Consider the following 22560-nt stretch of genomic DNA (forward strand, 5'->3'; position numbering starts at 1 on the left):
ATGACAACGGCAATTTGTGGTGGTATTGATAAGGCACCAAACCTTCAAGCCAGTGCAACAGGTAGTCTTCTTTTTGACTGGTAGATTCTTTTTTGCTTCATCATCCAAAATCTGGGCAGGTTCTACTTCCTGATTGGAGTCCTCAATATTGCTCGATTCAGTTTCCATCATCATGGCTGATTTCTTCACTGAGCAATCTGAAACCAAGAGAAAACAATAGTAAATACAAAAGCAAGTGTTCCAAAATAGAGTTTCTGATGAAAAATAGTTACAGAAAAATGCTGAAACAAAATATTTTCATTGGAAAGGATTTGGCTCAATGACTTGGGTGTTTCAAAGTGTGTATTTGTTTAAATTCTGAGGTATATTGTTTTGACATATTTATTTTCAAATGAAGCGATCTTCACTCTCCCCGCTGCTTTCCATTCGTCTCCACTTCCTTTTTTCAGTCTAGAATGACTTTTAATGCTAAAAAGATAATTTCCACGAAAAAAAGTAAGAGACAAAGTCCCTGTCTAAAAATAAACTACAAGGGTCAACAAAGCATCAGTGCTGAATCACAGGGAGTTCTAGTGAAGCTCTGAATTTGTAGGCCACGTGGCTTAGAACCCAACCACTATTTTCATAAGTTCTCTGTAGTAACACCGAGCCACCCATTCAACTTACTCCTTCACATTGGTTTGTTTAAATCAATTCTTATTGACAAAATAATTGATTATTTTAGCTACTTGACCTCCTATAAGGAGGTTGTGTGTTTTTTCTTCTCGCAGTAGTATACAGGGTTTGCAGAGTGCTGTCTATATCCCCTGATGCATGAAATCATCTGCAACTCAGCAGTTCAGCAGAGCCGCTCCAGTTCCCCTGGGAAGAGAACAACTTGTAGCCACAGAGGAAAAATCTTTCCCTCTCTTTAATACAATGTATTTTTATTGTTGAAAGCCCTGTTTCATAATTAAGTTGAATCTGGTTTTATTACAATGAATAGTACAATACTTCATTTCTTCTTTTCTCAATATTTAAAACTCTATTTCTGAGACATAAGTAAGCAATTAAAGATAATACTTCAGTGAATAGCTGTAAGGGAAGTTTATGTATCTATTTTCAAAGTTTATTTAAAGACCGAAAACACTTGCCCGTTTGTGCAACTCCAAATACAAACACAACAGATTTCTGAAGGAAGATCCAGATACCCATGCAGAGCCCCTCGGAAAAAATGGGTTACTTGAAACAAACCCTCTTCAGATCTGCAGATCTTGACATACAAAAGAGATGGAAGTATTGAAACTAATTACTCCAAACCAGAGCTCAGAAATCGTAGCCCACAGGAACAGATTTATTTCACCTTTCATAGTAGCCTCCTCAATTGAGAAAAGGGCGAAAAAGTGGTGGGGGAGGGGGAAATCATACAAAGAGAGCTTTTCCATGCTTGAATGGAGCTGAAAAAAGTTAGATGAACGTTTCCAAAGCTGGAAAAAGTCCATCCACAGTTGCAAATTGCTCTGCTACAGGCCTAATGTCAGAGTGACACTTGTCAGAGCATTTAAAGGGTAGGCCTTGCTCCAATGCATGATGGTGAAGAACATTTTTCTTCACTTAGATTGAAGAGCAGTAATACCTCAGAGTGTTTAAGACAAAAACATAAACAGACATTTAAACAATTTAGGACTTTCTTAGGCTTAAATTCTGGATGAAAAATAGCTTTTCCTTTCCCTTGGTTCCTCAGACAGATAGGAACAAGAAGCAGAGGAAGGGATTTCCTCAAGTCTGCACAAATACCAACAGATGCTTGTGAAATGAGATTTTTAGTGCTCAGGAAAAGTTAGTACACAAATACTTTTCAGCATCTGGTTCTCTGAAATTTATCTGTCCCTGTGTAACCTGAAAATATCAATTTCTCTCTGTTAATATGATACAGAAAGGACTGCGATAAGATGCTGGTTGGCACGTAATTGCAGTCCAAAGGCCTAAAGAAGCGTCTTTTTTTTGGAAGGTATAACGTGACTTAGATTCTTAATATATGGAGAGAAGGAGTGAAGGCTGAGAAACATGAAGATAGAAATGAGAGTCAAAGAAAAAAGAAAAGCAGTTAGGTATCCATACATGTAACTGAAGAAGTTCAGATATTAGCAGGCTATCCCAGTAAATGTTTCAGAGAAAGACTGTGAAGGAACAAGAGGGGAGGACAGTCAGATTGAAAGTGCAAGCAGGGAGTATCAAAGAGCAGACTAACCAGTTAGAGGCAAATAGTGAAAAAGACATCTAGAGATAGAGGTTAGGGTACCAGGCAAGAAAAAGAACTGGAAAAAAAAAATAGAGAAAGAAGAAAAATTAGGTAAAATTCATCTGCTGTGGGGTAAAGGCTACTTGATGTGCACAGAAAAGTGTGAAGGCAGCTAGAAGGTGGCAGAAGCAGCTAGAAGGTGGTAGGTAGCTGGCTCAGCATTGTCAATATGGAGCTTCTCCTGCAATCCAAGGGAAGGACCCTGAGGCAAGAGTGGAGATGACCAGCTCCTGTAAGTGGTGAATGACATATCTTATCATCGCTTTGCAAAGGTGCTACTGAAGATGGTGGTACTTTTGCTGGGGAAGGGCAGGATGGGCGGCAGGATGCGAAAAGATGATGCAACCTGTGCTGGAGAAATGTTAAAGTGAGATATGTTCAAGGGTCAACAGTTGGAGCTGCTGGCAGCATGTTTTCTCATCCTCAGTTGACCCTGACCTACATGCAACTCTGCTGAAGACTGGAGAGATTAGGGCTGTGGAAATGCCAGAACACAGGAAGATTAGAAAAAAAGATACAAGGACGATCCATAATTGATTTCAACATACATTAGTTCTTGAGCCTGACGGTTTCAAGTATTGATAATGTTGCTATTTTAGATTTATTTCATTAATGGTTTTTTCCATGCTTAGTAAACCAAGGATCTGGTTACAAACAAAGGGAAAGTATGAAACTTTTGGCACCAAATATGATCATTCTGTTATATGGCTTCCCTAAAACCATTATGTTTTGTCTGCACAAGCCATTCTGCTGTAGTAATGACCTGAGATAGTTGCATTAGCAGGACGATGAGGTCAGTCACATAACATACTGACATTGTCTAGGTAGTCACTCAAACTAAACAAAAATCACCCTTCCTGAGGGATGAAAACAATCCTCTTCCCAAATGCAAGCGTAAGAGAAAAAAAAAAAGAAAAAGAAAAAGAAAAAGAAAAAGAAATCTCCCAAAGCCATATTGTGAGAATGGAAGCAAATGATCTTCCATTTCATTTTTGCATCATACCCATGAACATCTGACAAACAGCTAGTTACACTTGTTTGGTCTTGTGCTTGGTATAGTCCCTCCTGGGAAACACTTTGAGTGGGGAAAGATCAAGGGTTGTAACTAATAATCAGTGTGGATCATCTGTGTTGGTGGGAGCTGAAAGCTTTCATAGCATCATGGAAAGACTGTGGCACCTTGTGAATCTATTTCAGAGTACAGCAGCCAGCCTTGGGAAGGATAGACACAGACTTCTTCAGTGCTTCAGGGTGTATGACCTCGTAGGAGCCATGGCCTAACTCTGTGCTTGTTAGGTAGGTCTATTCCTTAATCAACACTAAAAATATTCAAGCTTGGTTTTCTACACCCAAATTATATGCAAATTATAATGAATAAAAGCATAAATTTAAATACCTTAGCATGAATAACCAGTAATTAGTTTACAAAGGTCAAGACAATGGTTTACTGCGCAGAAAAATACAATGATGTTTGAGGAATTTTCAGAATCCAACCCAGACACTGTAAGTCCTTGTGCTGTTTCTCACCACAGTTGTAAGCTCAGGGGCTCTACCATCATCCAATAGACTACCATATTGCAAATCAAGAGCCAGATTTCATACAGTAATTCATGGAACCATCCTGATTTAATCTAATTGCAGTGCTAATCCAATTGTCTTATAGACTTTAAAATATATATAGAGAGTTTTAAATAGGACTTTTAAAGTTAACGTAATACAAAAAAAGAATATCACAATGGTGTGCAGGTCTAAATGCTGTTTGCATTTCTCATGGCATATGATGCTTACTGTCCAGATGTGCACATACAAAAATATGATGCCGTCATTAAAGCCATTGACACAACAGGAATGTTACTGGTGTTTTAGTCACAGGAAACACAACTAGTACTACACAGGTAATGCTCATTAGCTGCAAACACTAAATGGCAACATTTTAAGGTTAAGACAAAAATAATATTAAAGAGGTTCCTACCTAGGTTCGGTATCCACAACTACCACATGTTCCAAATTCAGAGAATTCTCTCCTTAAGCAAGTCTGTGCTGGTACTTGGTAGAAGAATCATTAACTTCCAGCACAAACTATGGTTTAGGCAGTTTTAATCTTGTCTCCTCCCAGTTCTGCCCTCTGTTAAAGGTCCCAAAATACATGTTTATCCACAGTGGTCAAAAATTAATCAGGTAGAAAACGTGCAAGTTTGTTCCTTCTGTATGCTCTTGTGAAACACATTTTTTCCCCTGAGCTTGTCAAGATTATAATAGTTCACACCTTCCTGCCATTTATTTTCATAGTCTATGGCTAAAGTCTTTTCATCTAGAACCTGCTAGAAGTGGCCAAGGACTTCTAAGAAGAGAAAATAAAATGTCTTAGCCATATTGAACAACCTGGATGTCCAAGAAACATGCATGCTTAGAAGACTGTTCAGATTTATAGGTCAGTGCTATTAACAGCACAGGCAAACCCAGTGTGAAAGTATATTGGGGCTCTGTGTACTTTGGAGCTGCCCTTTACCTACTCACAGCTCTAGTTCACGGAAAACTGAGCTGGTTTTGTGAGAAGTATTTTATTTGACTTTGCTCTTTTTGTGGATTATGCCTGATTCCTGAGGGTGATTGTAGTAAAAGGGAAGTAATTCTTAAAGTTTGTGAACTCTGACTACTGTCTGCCTGGATATTACACCAAAATGTGCCATTCCTTGTCAATGCACCCATCCCTGCCAACACTGTCACCACACCCATACTTTTACTGTCTGTGAACAATTACAACCTACTTAATAATGCTGACCTTTGGATAATCTTAGTTAAATTTTGCCTTCAATACTGTTATCAGTGATACCTTGCACTTTTTATGACTTTTCTGACTCTCAGAGAGTTCCCTTTAGCTTCCTATAACAAGAGACATCATAATCAAGAAAACAGTAGTCACTCCAAAGCTGTATGTGAATGCGATTAAACCGCAAGTATTAGTAAAATTACAAAATAAGGATGCAGGAGGAATCCAGATCACAAATCCAGTCTGCGCCTTTTGTAAAAAAGACCAAGCCCTGCCTTGAAGAAAATAAGAATTGCATTGTCTTCCACTCCCTCCATTTCTAAGGCTACTGCAAAAGATTGGTCTTCTGATACACAGCAACCTTATTTTGATTTCCAGTCATGATCAAATTATATTCTGGTTTTGAATGGACAGGGTCCTTTTACTTTAAAACCTATTCCTCTCAATCTGATCCTTAGGACTCAACCTTGGTCATTAATGAAGAAAGCACGGTTTTTCAACCAGTTTAGCTAGGTAAACAAGCTAATCATACTTAATAATTCCTTGAAAAATAGGATCTCTCAATTCTGTAGCACATCCTCAGAACCCTTGGCTACAGTGCTTTCTATATGGATCCATATTTCATCAATTAACTGGCTAAAAATGTATACAATACTCCAGGTGCAATCTCACCAGTGCCATGTCTTGAAATATTAACTATTCCTTATCTCTAGACTTGTTTGATGCATTCTAAGCTTACATATAGCATTTTCAGAAATTAAAGGGTGGTTCCTCATTATCTACAATTAACAGGTATGCTCAGGGTCTTCTAAAAATTTTTTGACCATCAAACATGCAACTTTCTATTTAACATTGTATTCCACTCCTATTTCACCATTCTCAAGTTCCTTTTCTTTTTCTTTTTCTTTTCTTTTTTTTTTTTCTTTTTTTTTTTTTTTCTACCTCTATGTGTGGGAAACTGCAGCGGGTCTGTGGAATCCTTGACAGAAAATATGAGAGTAGAGATCAGCCTTGAGATATTAAGATTTACCCTTGAGAAGGATGGGAGTAAAGGAGTATCCGGAGAGAGGAGAGATGTACCCGTGAGAGAGAAGGGGATAGAAGAATAACATGGATGATAGAAAAATTAACCAATGAGATGTTAGTGCTGTAACTTGTAACCAATAGTGAAAAGACACATGAACTGGTAGAATGGTATAAAAATGCACTTGTAGCAATAAATTGCATCTATTACTTTCATCTTGAAAGAACCTGGTCCATGTCGTTTGTCCGTCTCAACCGCAACATCTATGATATCCAGAGTGTTCTCTGTTTAACTCTTCCATCCAACTTTGTGCCCTTGCTGTTATTTCAAAAAGTTGAAGCTGGAATGTAATGCATAATATATTTATACTTCTAATAACAGTAATGAAAACTAAAGAGACAAACTGGTTCTTAGCTGAGAAACCTAAAATAGATGAGTCTTAACTCTTGGCTTCATTGAAGTTTGGGCTGACTTGTGAAAGAAAGTAATCTTAGAGAAAAGCTTAGAGAAAGTCTTATAATCACAGTATAATTCAGAATAGAGATGGAAACTGCAGCTCATCCTCTGCACTAAAACCAGGACTAACTAAAAAAGTTTGTTGGTCTTGCTCAGGTCTGATCAAGTTGAGTTTTGGATGGAAATCTGCAAGGACAGAGGTTCCACAGTATCCATTGGCACCTGGTCCAGTGTCTCACCACTCTCATCATAAACAAGTTGTATATGTATATGTAGATGTATGTATAATTGCAATCTCCTTTGCTGCAATTAGTGTCCATTGCCTCTCACCTTTTTGCTGTGCATCACCTGTGCACAGGGAAGAGTCTGAAGAACACAATAAGGTCCATCATTCACTCAGCTTGATACAGTTTGTCAATATCTGTCTTGTTCTGGAGAGCCTCAAACTAGACACAATGTTCCAAATGCAGCCTGACAAATACCGAGCAGAGGGAAAGAATCACTTTTCCAAATCTTCTTGTCTTTAATAACTGTAGCCTAATATTCAGTTAGCCTTGTAGGCTCAAAGGTGCACTACCGTCTCATGTTTAACTCACCATCCACCAAGAACCAAAGGTCCTTTTGTGCACAACTCTTTTCTGTCTAGCTGACTACATTGACATATTCCGTGGATAGATTAATTGTATCCCAGGTGCAACGCTTTATATTTTCCTTTACTGAACTTTATGAGTTCCTGTCAGCCTGTTTCTCCATCCTCATCAAGCCTCCTCTGCCATTCTGCCTTCCAGCACATGACCTGGTCCTTTCCTCAGTTTGATGTCATATGTGAACTTACTGAGAGCACTTCCAGTCCTATTCTCCAAACAATTAATGAATGTTGTACATTATCAACCCCAGTGTTGACAGCTGAGGAACATCACTAGCAACTGGCCACCAGCTGCTCAGATTTGAATTGCTGATCACAATTTCAGATCTAGTTTTCTACCCACCCTATAGTGGATAAGCTACCAGGATAATAAGGGAGTCCGTAACACAGGTATTGCTAAAACCCCAATAAACAACATGTACTGCTCTGCTGTTGTCCACCAGACTAGTCATCCAGTCATGGAAGGCAACCATCTTAGTCAGGCCTTGATTTGCCTTTGATAAATCCAGGCTGGCTGCTCCCAGTCACCAGTCTGTTGTGTGCCTAATAATGGCTTCAAGGATAACTTGTTCCATAATCTTCCATAAAGTTCTTTTGGTATTGTATTGATTCCTTTTATTTGTAACTTCTTGTGCAGAATATTTTTAGTTTTCCATGACTAAGTGATAATTAACATGGTTAAGGCGGGTTTCATTTGCTGTTGCAGACAAAAACTATGTTGTTACATGATGATTTCTTCCATCAGACTAAGGTACGAATTAAACAGAACAAAACAAAACCAAACAAAACAAAACAAACACCTCTGCTCCCTAGAACTTCTCTAAAAGAATCAAGCATATCTTTGCAGTCAGATGATCATGTATGTAGCATAAACCACATGCAAGAGGTCGAAACTCATGGTCCTACAACAGATGTGGGCCTCTTCTTCTGAGAGGTGGTGATACTTCATCTTCTGTTGTGGCATAGAGCATCAACCATCCACTTCAGCAGGCTTCTTATACAATGATTGACATTTTCTAGTCACAAGATAGGCATCTTGGACCTTGTATATTGCTCTTTATTACAGGATGACATATTGTACTTCTGATAATGCATGTCATTACTGATGTTCTCCCAAGGATGCACACTGACACTTCTGTCCTCATCCTTCTTCAAAGGTGTGTCACAAGCTCCACTATTATGCTCTGACTATGTCAAGATAAGTATTCCCTCTTATTTTACTATGTTTTTTGACAGAGTATTACGTTCCCAAGGTTTCATTTTCAGGTTATCTTCAGATTCATTAGCAGACCTATCCAAGGTCTTTTTTTTTTTTTCCCAGAAAAGTCATGGAGCTAAATATACTCTGTAATTTGGAAGTAGTAGAACCTGTAGAAAAAGTGTCACTTTTATATAGTAAAAGTGTAAAAAGTATTCCTTTGGTTTCTTCATTGTAATGTAGGAATACACAGCAATTTGTCCCCATTTTTTTCCTAGTCCTGTGTATGCCATTAATTTATAACTTTTCAGGAATCAAAATGTCTTTTATTCTTTGCTTTCTGTATGGATGAGAAGAATTTTTCTATATTCAGATTGCTGTCGTCCACCCTCTCTGTTGAAGCATTCACATTCAAAGTTGACTTCTTGAACCAAGAACTGTTGATCAAAAGTACCAGAATGGGAAATGGGAAACTACTGAAGTCAATTCAAAGACTGTGGTCTCACACACAAAAAAGACATACCTCATCTTTTTCTTATCCAAGCCTTCCTATATGACTGTGACTTACACTCACGGGAAAAAAAAACAAAACAAAACAAAACAACTGGATTACATTTGTAAAAATCCCCTTATTAAGAACACTGAGATATCAGTAATTGCTGATTACTCCTGAGACTAAAAACAACCCTTACAAAAGCCACACTAAGATTCACCTTTACCGCAGGAGGTGGTTGCAGACTCCTCCAGGCAGAAGGTGGCAGCAGACTCCCACCAGAAGAAGTGGCTGCCAAGGCACCAGTTTGCAAGGGGTGAGCCAGCAGTAGCAGGGAGCAGTCGACCAGGCAGGGGCCAACTGCAGTAGGCAGCTTTGGTTAGAGCCCTTTTTATTCTTGAGTCACTAATCCCTAAATAAAGAAAATCAATGTATTTTAAAATTTAACACTTAGTTAACAAACTAAGTAAAAGGGATGGTATACATTTAAGCAAATATTAAGCTACTACAGGAATCCTGAGAACGTAAAACAACTTTACAAGAATGGAAAAGGGTTCTTGGTGCTCCTGTTGCAGCGCATCCAGTTTCAGATTTTGTTGTAGAGCTAAGAAGAAATAAAAGCATGCTGACAAGCTGATTTGGTGTCACCTTCTCAGCTAGTGACTTGTCCTTCCACTTCTCAGTGGACCTTTTGTCTTTCATAAGAACTCATTGATAATTTTGTCATTGCTTTGCATCATGTATCTATCTGGCAAAAAGTAGACCAGGACATGCTGTTTTAATGATATCTATTATTTTTCTATTTAAAATACAAAGGGTAGTCTTTAATGCTGATTGTACAGCTTCTCTTGGCATGAAGTCTTAATGAGCAACTTGGTTTGGATTTGTTATTTTAGGCACAGAATTGAAAGTGTGCAAATCATTGGCATGTGAGAGTATTTAGATCTTTGTAGGAGCTAGTCCAAATGTGTGCTGCATGATAGCATAACAGGGATGAAATTAATACTTTGGGCGAAATCCTTGGGGCAAAAGCCCCATTATCTTTGCATGGCCTGGAATATTATCTGAGATATAAAGACAGAAAAAAAATATTATGTTTCAAGTAATTGAATACCTGGCATTATATACAGCACAACTTCACTAAGCTGTTCACCTGTCTTGTTACACTAGAGCAGATCTTCTACAAAACTTGTCAAGCCTTGATTTAAAGACAAAATGTGACAGAAAAACCTATAACATCTCAAAGGCTGTTGTTCTAGTAAAAAAAAGAAAAAAGTATCTTATTTCTAATGTAGTTTTGTCCTGTTCTATTTCTGGACACTGGAACATGGTCTACCTCTGTCTGCAGAACTAAACAGACTGCATAGCACTTTCACAGGGTTTTTTTCTAAACCCATCCCCATTTCTCATCATCTTCTTCTAGATGTGCCAGCATCGCTGGATCAAGGCTGGGTTCTGGTTATCACCATGTGCAACAACCTTTCAAAGTTACCTTGCTCAACAGCCATGACAGGAAGTTTCCTGACCTGGTCACCATCAAGCTGTGAGAATGTGCTCTGCATGCTCTCCACTAAATCCTTTCCTTATTTATTCCATTCAATGAACTGTATTAATCTTTGATGAGCTGTTGGTTAGCCAGCCTCCTGATGATATTAATCACATGTTGCTTAAGTAAGGTCATTTTAATGAGCACTCTAAATCAACATTAAAGGGGCCCATCTTTAAACTGCTTTCATAATTTTCATGACAACTATGGACTTTCTTTCAGATATTGATTAGTGCTAGATGAAGATGCTTCAGTGTGCAAGAAGAAACAACCAACTTGAACCAGACCTATGATCCTTGTAGCCCAAAGGCTCTTGCTGACAGGGGCTGCTCTACAAGAAGGCACAAGTTGGCAGCTGAGGGCCAACCCAGTGCAGGCTGTGCACTCAAAAGCTGGTCAGAGTCAGTAGAGCTGAGACAGCAACAGGCACTGGTCCCAGCCCCAGGCCACTTTGCATCAAGCAAAGTTAAGAAGTCAGGCCCTAGGAGCATCCTGAAAACCTAGACAATAATTCAGGAAGAATGAGAGAGAGGGCTCAGCACATGCAAACCTCAAAAATGGCTCAGATCAAGACTGCGTCAGCATAACTAGAGCTGCAATGGGCCTCTAGGGCCCATGAGCAGAGGTGACAGTGGGTTCCAGGGGAGACAGTTGGGCCATTGATGTCCTCAGAGACCTGAAACAAAGTAGCCAAGGAAGGTTACTTGGAGAAACTGAGGGTCAGCAGTACATATAAGATGTCTACTGCTCTCCCAATGGCCAATAAGTTTCAAAAAGACAAAGAAGTCTTGAGTAGAACCAGGAGGCAAAGGCAAGCACCTAATGACTGACACAGCATTTTCTTTTCTATAACTACCCTGTCTCCATATGAACATAGGTATACAAAATTTCTCTGAGAGGATTTCTCAAGTCCCACATCTGTTGTGTGAAAAGCCAGCTCCTTTACTTTGAACTTCCCCTCTACTATCTCCCTTGCTATTGATCTTCTTTGTAGTCTTGTGCATAACCACACTTTCTCATATACTCTTTCACTCTCCAGGGACTTTTTCTTTTTTTTTTTGGTTGACCTGGGACTGTCTGATGTGGTCTTGACACTTTAAAGGGTCTTCAATACATTTTTTCTCTTCACCTAGTCACTGCTTAAATCTGTGTAAACTTCCATTCCCATAACTCTACTATTCATGAAATGAGATTAAACATTACCTTTGTTCATTTATGCTGTACTTGCTAGTTTTCAATATTTTTGTATGCTCTTCTTCTGTTAAACAAGTGTACTCTCTTCATATTTCTCATGATTATCAATAATGCTTCTCTATTTACAAATACTTTTAAAATACTCATGTGACTTAGCTGCTTGCAAATCTATGTAGTATGCACTTTATAGCTTCTAGAGAGAATAAACTTCTTTCTTTCAATATTATGCAGAATTAAGATAAATGTTTCAAACTATTAAATTGTGTTGTGTCATCAACAGTCAAACCTGCCAAAGTGGTAATGTCAATGTTTTCTCTCAGATGACAGTAATCATGCTGATATTTAAAAATGCTACAGTAATTGTTTCATACATCAGTTTTACTGTCTTGAGCATATCAAGGAAGCAACCTATAATTATTCAGCCTATGTATTATTTCTGATACATTCACACCATTTGCTCTCTGTTATTTGGCAATTCCCTCAGATTACAGGATCGTATATAGCAATTTAACAGTGGCACAAGGACTGAGTAACTGTTCTACCATCTGTGACCTGAAGATGCTTCATCTCATACTGACGTGTCTTTCCTCTCAAATGCTGGGAGTCCATGAGGTACAGATCAAATGCATTGTTCCCACAGTCTATTGACCTAATCGTTTTGCCTCATTTTTTTGTTAGAATTCCTCTGTATTTCCCTCCTGACATGATTAGAAATGATGTGCTTATAAGTAAGATATATAATGTCATTTGGGAATTGCATTTTTTGCTGGGAAGTAGAAGGGAAAATGTGGCTTATGTCCCCAGGCCTGGTTGCATGTCCCATCATGTGGCATTGCTTGGTACCCTTGCCTTCTCCCGTATGTGCCAATTAGGGTCCTTGCTACAAGGTGAAAACATATGAATACCATTTTTATATGGCGTACACCCTGTGGGTACTTCTTAACAAGGTTGTGAATCCCACTCTGGCTTCAAAGGCTGACATCAGTGGTTGGTAAATCTCCTCAGCCAATTATTTTAACATTCTCACCTTTGAAAATGAAAGGTATTTGCTTCTTTGCAGTCTCTCAATTGTGGTTTAATATCTCTAATTCTAAAAAGAAAAGAAAAACACCCCAAACTTGTAGATCTCTGTGAGACATTACCACTTGCACATTTAGTTTAAGATGAAGAATTCTGATAGGAAGGACCTAACAGGTCCCAATCTCTTAGTACTGAGACGATATGTTCATCTACTATAACAAGTGCAAAATATGCACCCCTAGTCAGACACTCATTCATGCATCCACATTACTACTTGAACTACTAAAATAAATAGCAGACTTTAAAATATTTCAAAGTGGGAATGGAGTACGTCTGTTTGGTGACTTAAAACATTATCATTGCCAAAGGGTGAGAGGAAAAGACTGATTATTTTAAAATCATAATGAAGATAAGGCTGATTGAAGCAAATTCTTTTAGAGTATTCCTCTTCCTTTCATGTGTAAAGACAACAGAGTATGGAAGAAAAGCCCATGTTTTAAAAGAATTATTCACTAAGTACAAGCTTAAGTACATAAGCTTAGGTGATAAACCAATAAATTGATTGTTTTCCTGTTTCTGAATTAGAGTAGGATGTGTTTATTTCTCTTGATTTCTTTCTTGGTGCTATAAGCCAGTGAATTTTCCTGGCCATCTTGCTACTGGGCCTGTACAGAACTGCCACCGTGACTGCTTCAGCATTGCTGAGCAGCAGTGTCCCTGCCATAAACCCTTCTGGGACTGATATGCACATTAGGAATCATCCCCATTTATTTGACACACACACACATCAGGCATTGAGTGAACTGCAGATATCCCTCCTTTTTTATTCCAGTGTATGCTTAAGTTGGGTTGTCCCTTTCTCTCACTGAATGTGGTAGCTCAGTGTCCTACCAAGGAGGCTATGGAAGGCTTCAAGTATCTCTTACTCTCTGGATACGGATGTAGTTTGGCAGTTTTTGCTGTTTTTTATGATGATGCAGTATAAATGAGACCTGAGAGTGGAATGCCAATTTTTGTGATTCATCCTAGATGTAATGCTTCAGTTACATATTCACAAATCTTCTAATTATTTTAGTTTTGTTTGTTTAGTTCAATATCCAGTTATATAAGGCAAAGTGAACAGCCACAGCTGTCTAGTACCCCAGTGCCTGCAGGCTCTGACACCCATCTGGGAGGACAAAGACCTGGGACAGGAGACTGTGTCTCCCATATTCCAGGCCACTGTCTAAACACCCACCCATGCGGCAAATGGTAGGTGGTGCTGATCCTTCCTCTGACAACTGCATTTTCTCCAGTGATGGCTTTAAATCCTTACCTTCTGCAGATATTTGATGCTTAAGCAATGTCCGCTTCTTGGTATTCCTACTGAAAGGATTAGCTACTTCTCTAATGGCACAGTGTAAGAATTTATCATTGATAAAGCTAAGTAAATGCCATTCTTATACATCTGTCCATTCTCATGCATCCCACAGGAGAGGTTCCGCATCTGCCTCTGACCTGTGAGCCCAGGTAGGCAGGAGGGTACCTACTGTCACTGCTGAGATGCCAATATTATGATGAAGTGTGAAGCCTATCTTTGATCATGTGCTCTAAAATTCTAGTTTCCTTAAAAGACATCATTTGGAGCGGTATTGTCATAATTTTTTTCAGTGCAAGCGTTCTTGAAATTTTGCTCCATGTTAAACAGGTGTCCATTTTACTCCTCATCCTAAGTGTATTTAATACCAAATGTTGTCAAACTTCAAAAAAGTATATACCAAAAGATACTACTATACAAATCTCAGTTTCAGGTAGCAAATACAATAAATTAAAAGAAAAAACCCAAATCACCTGGTCTTTGAACTAATTTTATTGTTCCCAAGCTGTTTTTTCACAGTTTGTTTTTTTATTTTTTTTTTTAATAAATCATATGTATCTTGTATCACGATGTTATTACATTGCATAAAATGCATGGTATTATTCAGTAAACTGAGTACTAGCAAATAGCAAGAAACTGCTGGAAATCTAAAAAAGCTCTATTTTTATTCCAGTTTCCTTTGGATAATGCTCTCATGGTCTCTTTGACTTCAATGACAACTTTCATTGCTGTTATTGCTGTGCTGTAACAGAGCTACTTGAAGAAGAATCCCTAACCACAACATTTGATGTCTTAAGTGTTATGGGTTGAATTCACGAGATGCCCAGGGCCTGTTGCAGATTTGTACTTCCAGCAAACCACCTTCCTCTTGCCCTGTGCCACACCATTTGCGAGGGCGAGCCATGTGCAGAACAACCCCACACCTTTCAGGTTGCCAAGTTGTGTTTCTTGCACCAGCTACTCTTAGGCTGGTAACATGGTAGAGAAGGCTGCATCGCAGCCTCCCTACTACCCCTCACACACAGAAGGAAGCTGAGGGGCAGCAGTGGCTGTTGCAACTTGAAGAGGAAGAATGGAGCTGAGGAGCAGCCATAGGAACGGCTTCTTGGCAAGGGACCAAGCTGCACCTCCCTGGCCATAAAAAATCCCCTCACTTGAGTGGCACTGGCTTGGCAGGACAAATGGTGAGTAGTGTTTTCAGAGCTGTACATGTGGTAAAATGTTTGTCTTTTACAGTGAATATTACATGAAGGTGACCATTTTTGGGGTGGATGCTAATATACTGCTTCACTGATCATGAATTTTTGCCTGGAACCACCACTCACTGGGTAAAGTCACAGTGGAGATCTCAGTCTTCCTAAAGTCTAGTCTCCTTTTCTGGCCAGTAAGCTGTCTGAATTAAATGATCATTATTGACAAAGTTATCTTTCCTGCTCTTTGTCCCACAGGTGCCTCTCTCCCCATTGGCTGAGAGAGTCTCATCTTGTGGAGAAGACCTTTTCCGGAGAACCCAAAGGACAGCAACGCTGAAGAAAATGGACACCATGCCCAACACCAAAGTCAGCCCCAGGTACACATACCTGAGAGAGAAATGATTGATCAGAGTCTGTTTCAAAGGCAACACATGGCTAGAAGGCATCAAGGACACATTCGTATTTTCATGTGGTATGTCTGAGTAAGAAAGCTCTTCAAGCAAGGCAATGACCCTGAAGGTGAGAGTTTGATTGCTCACCAAGGTCAGGTATTGTGTGGTCTTTGGCCAAGAATGCATCTCAGGCACTGACTGACCTCCTCCATCCCAATGTACTTCAGTGAGAATAATATGAATATTTCTAGGGTAATTAATTTATTTTTGGTTGCCTCATAAACAGTATCAGTGATACCAAGACCATTTGATGCTATTTTTGCTTTACAGGCATAATGACAGTAACAACAGCAGCAACAATCACAGCATTATTCTTTATTAACAATGAATCCCAACTGAGCTTTTGTTCTTTTCTTCAAATTTCAAAACAAGATGTACCCTCTCCTCATGTTTTTTCCTGAGGGTGGGAGGAAGGGCAACCTGTTCTCTCATTTTCCTTTTACATTTGTTCCATTCTCCATTTCTGGTAATGCCTTTCATGATTGCTGTTCAGATAATTACTCTCCTTTAGAAATAAATTGATAAAGACAACATTCTGCTTGAACTTCTAGTTAAGCCAAGCATGCTTTGTGGCAACCTTCCCTTCCTTTTTGTGGTCCAGCTCCAATATGGAGCAATAACGAGGTTTAACAGCCCTTTTACTTATTAACTTATTTACTTATACACTCTCTCTCTTAGCAGGGTTGTTAAAAAATAGGGGAAGCTTTAGCATAAAATTGAGGTTTAACTGAATATTTTTTGGGATGAAAACCCAAGTGACTTCAATATTTCCACTTGATAGTGAAATAAAATACTCCACACACACACTTTGAAGAGACCAAACCAAAAGAGAATGCTAAAACTTGAGCATTATAATCAATATTGCTAGTCAGACTCATTTGGCATCAAATGTTTCATTTAAGTTTTCTGACAGAAATTCTTCTACCAGTGCCAGATGTAGAGGTACTTAACACAGGTGGAAGAACGAATGGAGAAGAGTGTTTACCTGAGTACTCTGGAGTCGTAGAGTCTGCATGCTCCTCTTCCCCCACATCTTCTGCTTCCCCATTTCAGGCAAGTTGTATCTATGGCCACTCCATAATACACTGGGGCTGGAATTCCTGCTGGGTGTATTTAACAAATGAATAGATGCAAGAAGGTTACTTTCCAGGGTGACCCATTCTGATCTAGAGACGTGTTCTTGTAGAACATTAAATAGTACCCTGAAACAGCAATAACACTTCCATAACGTTTGCCGGTTTGAGAAATTGTGCCTTGTGCTGCCCAGGCACACACCGCCCTTTCCTCCCTGTGGGGAATCGGGGTGGGGAGGAAATGCAGCTCAACATCAAAAAGGCAGTGGAAGTCAGGAGGAGTGCTGGCCATGGCTTGGTTTTCTTGACCTTGCATGACTCCTCTGGGATAAAAGAAAAAAAAAAGAAAAAGGAGATACTTCTCCTTTCTTGAGAGTGATTGGAATTGTTCAGCTGGGGGTTGGGGGTGTCCTATGTGTTGGCTGGGGCATGAGAAGTGGGAGGCTGGGAGCCTGCAGTGGGCTACAAGTATCCAGAGATTCTGCTATGGCAAGGGCAAACCTACTGCATTGCTTGTGGGTGTTGGAAAGGAAAAGCCTGGACTTTGTGCAACCTGGGGAATCACCCCTGGTTGCCGGACAGAAAATCCTGGCGTACAGGTGTGAGAAAGCAGTCAACAGCTTGTTTTGATGTCCTTTCACCTGACTCATCCAGTTCACCTAAGTATGCTCTATTTAAACACATGACTTGCTTCTTGCTAATTATTGCCTTTTCCATGAAGACATAGAGCATTTTGGAGTTTTCAGTCCATTGATACCTCAGGGTACCCTTGATTTTAGAGAAAACTTAAAGGTGGCTCTACCACAAGGCTGCAGTGAACCCTACCCTCAGGCACATATGTACTTATATTAATCCTCTTAGAAACTAATGAAAATATGCATGAAAAAATGATCACAAATTCTGAGCCGTAGTGGTTCTATTATGCTTTTTGTTGAATAAGGATAGATGAGAAGTAATTTTGATGTTAACTTCATAGTCCAAAGGATCACCTGTCACCTCTATGTACTTTAGCAGTGTACATTTTTATTATATCTAAGACACAGTTAAACTGTATATATACGAAGCTGCTTCCTTTTTTCAATCCTTTTCCTATTTTGTTTTTTAATCATGTAATATTAACCTGACAGTTAGACACCGTTCTTTTAAAAAGTTTCATTCCAGGATAAACGATTAGTTAGGAGTGTACTAAAATAGACCCAAGAGTACAACTGGACTTACCAAGTACTCTGATTGCCAGGGTATAGATACCAAGTGCAAATGATTTCAAGTGTGGTTTAATGCATCTAAAAATAAAATTTCAAAATGGTGTTAAATATAAATAAGTGATTGACTGTGGATAATTTGAACACAAGCAGAAAGCAAGAGGAAGGAAAGAAATGTGATTTTTTTTTACTCTGTACTGACACTGACTTTACCAGGATTACAGAAATATGGAAATAATGTGATAAAATCAGAACTGCACCTAGGAATTCTGAACATCTATATTCAATATCACTTTTTAAGAAGGTGATGGTAATACCAGTACTTAGTTGTTTCTAATGCAGGACAAGAAAATTGGTTCTGAAACTGTGCGTCCTTGGATAGTCTTATTCAGTTAAACACACTTTTAAATTGTGGACCATAACCCAGGTTAGTACAAGGTATTTAGGCACTCGGTTTTCATTGTACTGTATTTAGGATGAGGATCACACCTTCTGTAAAGGTGAATCTGCCAAGCCATTCTCTGACAGAACAGATCATTTCTATTTTGTACTTTTCTGAGCTTGCAGTAGGGACCCAGCACAGACATCAGTCTTCCTAGTTCCAGATCGGCCCTGCTCCAGCTGTGGGTCATCATCCTGCCTCTTCCAGGAGGGTGAAGGTGGTGGGCAGGAGAACAAGGGCCTTTCACATCCATACCAGCAGCAGTGTACATATGAAACCACTCAAATTAGTAGGACTCTGCTGCTGCTAACCTCACTGACCATTTAAGTGTGCTATTTCATTCAGCATGTATCAGCCTGACTATTGCAGTACTTAATTCAGCAAGAACTTGAGCACACGCTTTAGTCTTAGCACGAGTAATCTCAGTCACATGATTAAACTGGAACATGCTTGATATGTGGGGTAACACATGGGTGTCATTATAGTAATTGATAAAACTCCTTGTTGTCACAGTCATTCTATTCAATATAAAAAGAAAAATATGAGCTGAAATTCAGTTGGCACTATGGATAAAAATAGCACTTTGTATGTCCAGTCTATGTGCTCTGAATCAGGATGGACTCAGCTTCTGCAGAAATTCATGTAGTTGAGGACGTATTTTAAAAAATAATAAAGACATTGCAGAACTAGCTCTCTTGTTCCCCACCAGTGATGTTATATTATTTCCCAATGTAGCTGCCAGAGCAGCACTAAGAACCCATATTGTAAACAATGTTCAGGTAATCTTCTTTTAATTTTGTGAAAATGGAAAAGGACGTTAAGGACATATATGGAAAACAACACAGAAGTGCCATGGTCAAGAAATTGTTGTGTGCATCCCATTTTGTAATCTGAGTGCTTCATTCTCTACTGAGAATCATGGATTATCATCATACAGTCTGTCATAGTGTGCAAAGTGTGGTTTATGCAGTCACTGTCGTGTATGCAGGCATGAATGTAACATGATTTTGAGCTGGAAAAACAGTGTTTTACCTTTCTATCAGATAAACGTTACACAAGCACACCTCAGCCTAGAAGTCCTTTTAACCAAATGTGAGGATATAGAATGCAAAAAGTGGAAAATAAAAACAATTATGTGCTCCATAGGACTTATATAATGCAAAACAATATCTTCTCCTTTAGATGAAAAAAAAGTGTGAACATTTGTATTGTCTTTGCACGGAAACGAGCTGTTTGAGATCCTGAGTAAGAGCCAAATCTCTCAAGGAGATCTGAGACTTCCTTCTCACTGCCTAATCACCTGCTATTCATAGCTTGTGTTTGAACAACAGCTATCTGAATTGCGGGTTTTTTTCTCCAAAACTTCAGGGCTTTCTCAAGTTCCTTGGCAACTGTAATTAGTCTAATACCACTAAAAACATATTTCAGCAAATGACTTCGTCACCAGCTGTACGTATATTTCAGTGATTACAGTTGTGTAACCACTGAAGTAAATGTCACTAAATCTTACAGGCATTTAGAGATTTAATTGTATTTATGCTCCATGGCAGGTGCAACAATATCTGCTCATCTAAAAACATCAGCTCACTTAAGTACCAGAATCTTATCAGAGCTGACTGAATATTGAATAATTTTTAAAACAGATAATTTGAAAAAATACTTCATGAAGTCTGCAACTTGACCTCAGGCCTGTTTTCAAAGAGCATTTATTTTCTTTCTGGCAACAGAAGGACACTTTCAGTTAAAACAGATTTTCAGGGAAAGCCAATCAGTGACGAATTTCAGAAAAGCAAGCATGAGCTTAAAGTGGAATTGTGCCCACAGGTCATTTGCAGAGAAAAAAAAGGGGGGAGTGGGATTTAACTTACAGAAATACGTATTATTTAGCTGCGCATCAGATCTGCGTGTCTTCAATCCAGCAGAAAAACACATAACTTCTCAGTTTCAATTAAATGGCTTGCAAAGTAAAATGATTTTCAACAGAAATAAAATCTCTGGAGCAGAACCAATAACACTGTTTTGCTGATTTCGTATACCAAAATGTTTTAGTATTGTTATTGAAAATGTCTCTAAGCTTTTCTAAATAAATCCATCAAACATTAAGCCCCCTGAGAGAAAGTTCTTAGGAATGAGAAGTGCAGGGAACTGTGTGTGATACAAATTTGTAGGTGTTCAGATACGAACATCTCCTCCCAGACACTTTTGCAGTGGAGACAAGATGGAAAGCAGGAGGTTGAGCATGGCCGAGATGGTTTTGAGGCCCTGTGTGGTATCATACCTGTACATTTTCTGACCTATGTTTTATGGATAGAAGGGGGACATCATGTGAAGACAAAGAGGAAGGAAACTCCATCCCTGCATAGCCTTGTGCCCATATTTATATACCAAAAAAATCCTGCTGTCACAAGCAACCAGAGAGGGCAATTTGGTAGAAATCCTGAAGGCTTTGCTACAAGCTCTCCACTCATGAATCATGCTCGTCTTGGTGCATGGACAGTTTCAGTGGTACATAAGCTTCAGTAAAAATTGTCTAAAATGGATTATAATATGATTGTTCTTCTTGGAGTGACTCCTTGGAGAGAGAGAGAGGTCATGTGTTTTTGCAGTACTCAACGGTAACCCTACAAGGTGGGTGGAGAAAGATGTGCAGCTTACATGGTCTAAGGCGTATACCGCACTGGTATTGTTTGTAGAGGGCAGTGGAGAAGGACCCTCAACAATTTCTGAAAGTCTCTATGTGAATATTACTTCTGGTTCAAGGACTGTGCTGGAACCACAGCTGAAGCCACATTTCTTTATTTAGGGGTTTCCATATAGCCTTTGCTCCGTCAGTTCTAGTACTGGCTTTTTCCATGTGTTATGAAGAGACTGGCAATGAGACAGGGCCTGTTCCAGAGAATTTCATTCAAAAACAAAGAGAATTTTGGGGTAAGAAAACACAACTAATAAAGATTAGTTTAACTGCAGTTACTGTTGTTTTGTTTGAGAAGTAAAATGTACCCATCTGGAAATAATTTGGAAATAGGAACTGAGAAAGAAAGCTTTCCAAAACAGAGCAGAGGAGCATTTTGAATCCAAAAATTGCAAGAAGCTGACAAAAATCCAGATTAATCCCTGCAAGTGTTATATTGCTTTTGCACTTTCTAAAATTAGCTTAAAAGATTACCCTTGGTGATGGACAAACAGTTCCAGTAGTTGGATACATATTGGAACAATCCCTTGGGACAAGCATTTAATAAACGCATGATTATTATGAAAGAAAAAAAACCTCATGCTAAATCTATCTTTGGTTTGAAGAGAGAAATCTGGGCTCAAACAATTATATGGAATAATAAAACGGACTACATGAGAAGAGTTGAGGGTTTATAGAGGATTCGGGTTAGATCACCTCTGTGCAGCTGTGCATCTGTATCCACAGCAAATGAGGAAAACTGGCTACCTATAAGCATACATGTGCACACAATGGCACATGCAGAGCTAATTTCCATTTCATGGAGGTCATTTAACACCATTCTGGTAATGTAAAAGACATTCAGGGAAGTGGAACTTGTTATAAATGATAACCAGTTCTCCTGTATTTTGGATGTTTAAAACCAGAAAGGTATTGCTGGTAGAGATAATTATAAGCACATTGTTGCTCCAAAGGTAGAAAACTCATTGTCAAATTGTGAGGATGCCTTTCAATAGTAAATATATATATATATGTATATTTATATATATATGTATATATATTTTAAAAGCCACTTTGTGTAGCTGAAAATATTTCACAATACTAGAGGGGGAGGGAGACCCAGTTACACATGTCAAAATACCCTGAAAAATATTGGCAATGCTAATAGGAATTGCTTCTTACCTTAGAAGCAGTATGTATCCAGGTGTGCCACCTACTGACAAAGTATATGAAGTGATAACTGATATTACTAGAAAATACAGAAACATTTTTGGACACTCATTTCCTTTTTGACATGGTCCCACCACAGCTGAGGAGCTTCGTGAAGGAGATTCCAAGGTTCCTACACAGCTGCAGTTAAAAAATACCTGGAAGACAGCAGGCAGAAGTGTATGATAACCTGAACTGCTGAGAAGTGGATGTTCAGGAATTGCACATCATGCTTTTCCAGGCAGACAAAAGTTTAAATCCAACTGGAAAAGTTTTTTTTTCAAAAGGAAAAGTCTTGTTCATTAGAGGAGAAATTTATAAAGAAGCATCTAC

At 38.9% G+C, this 22560-nt stretch overlaps 1 protein-coding gene across 1 annotated transcript in view; it reads right to left on the minus strand.

The window, feature by feature from the left end:
* The window catches only part of LOC308039918 (uncharacterized protein), a gene marked incomplete at both ends in the record, with an annotated part of 53385 nt that overhangs the window by 16829 nt on the left and 13996 nt on the right, over window positions 1-22560 (minus strand). Inside the window, 5 exons of the mRNA XM_080343667.1 lie at window positions 43-197; window positions 13866-14014; window positions 16616-16733; window positions 17922-17986; window positions 22201-22385. Coding sequence (XP_080199793.1) covers window positions 43-197; window positions 13866-14014; window positions 16616-16733; window positions 17922-17986; window positions 22201-22385 — 672 coding nt within the window. The remainder of the gene's footprint in view (window positions 1-42; window positions 198-13865; window positions 14015-16615; window positions 16734-17921; window positions 17987-22200; window positions 22386-22560) is intronic.

This window comes from Nesoenas mayeri, assembly GCF_963082525.1.
Source record: "Nesoenas mayeri genome assembly, chromosome: 1".
Taxonomy (NCBI): domain Eukaryota; kingdom Metazoa; phylum Chordata; class Aves; order Columbiformes; family Columbidae; genus Nesoenas; species Nesoenas mayeri.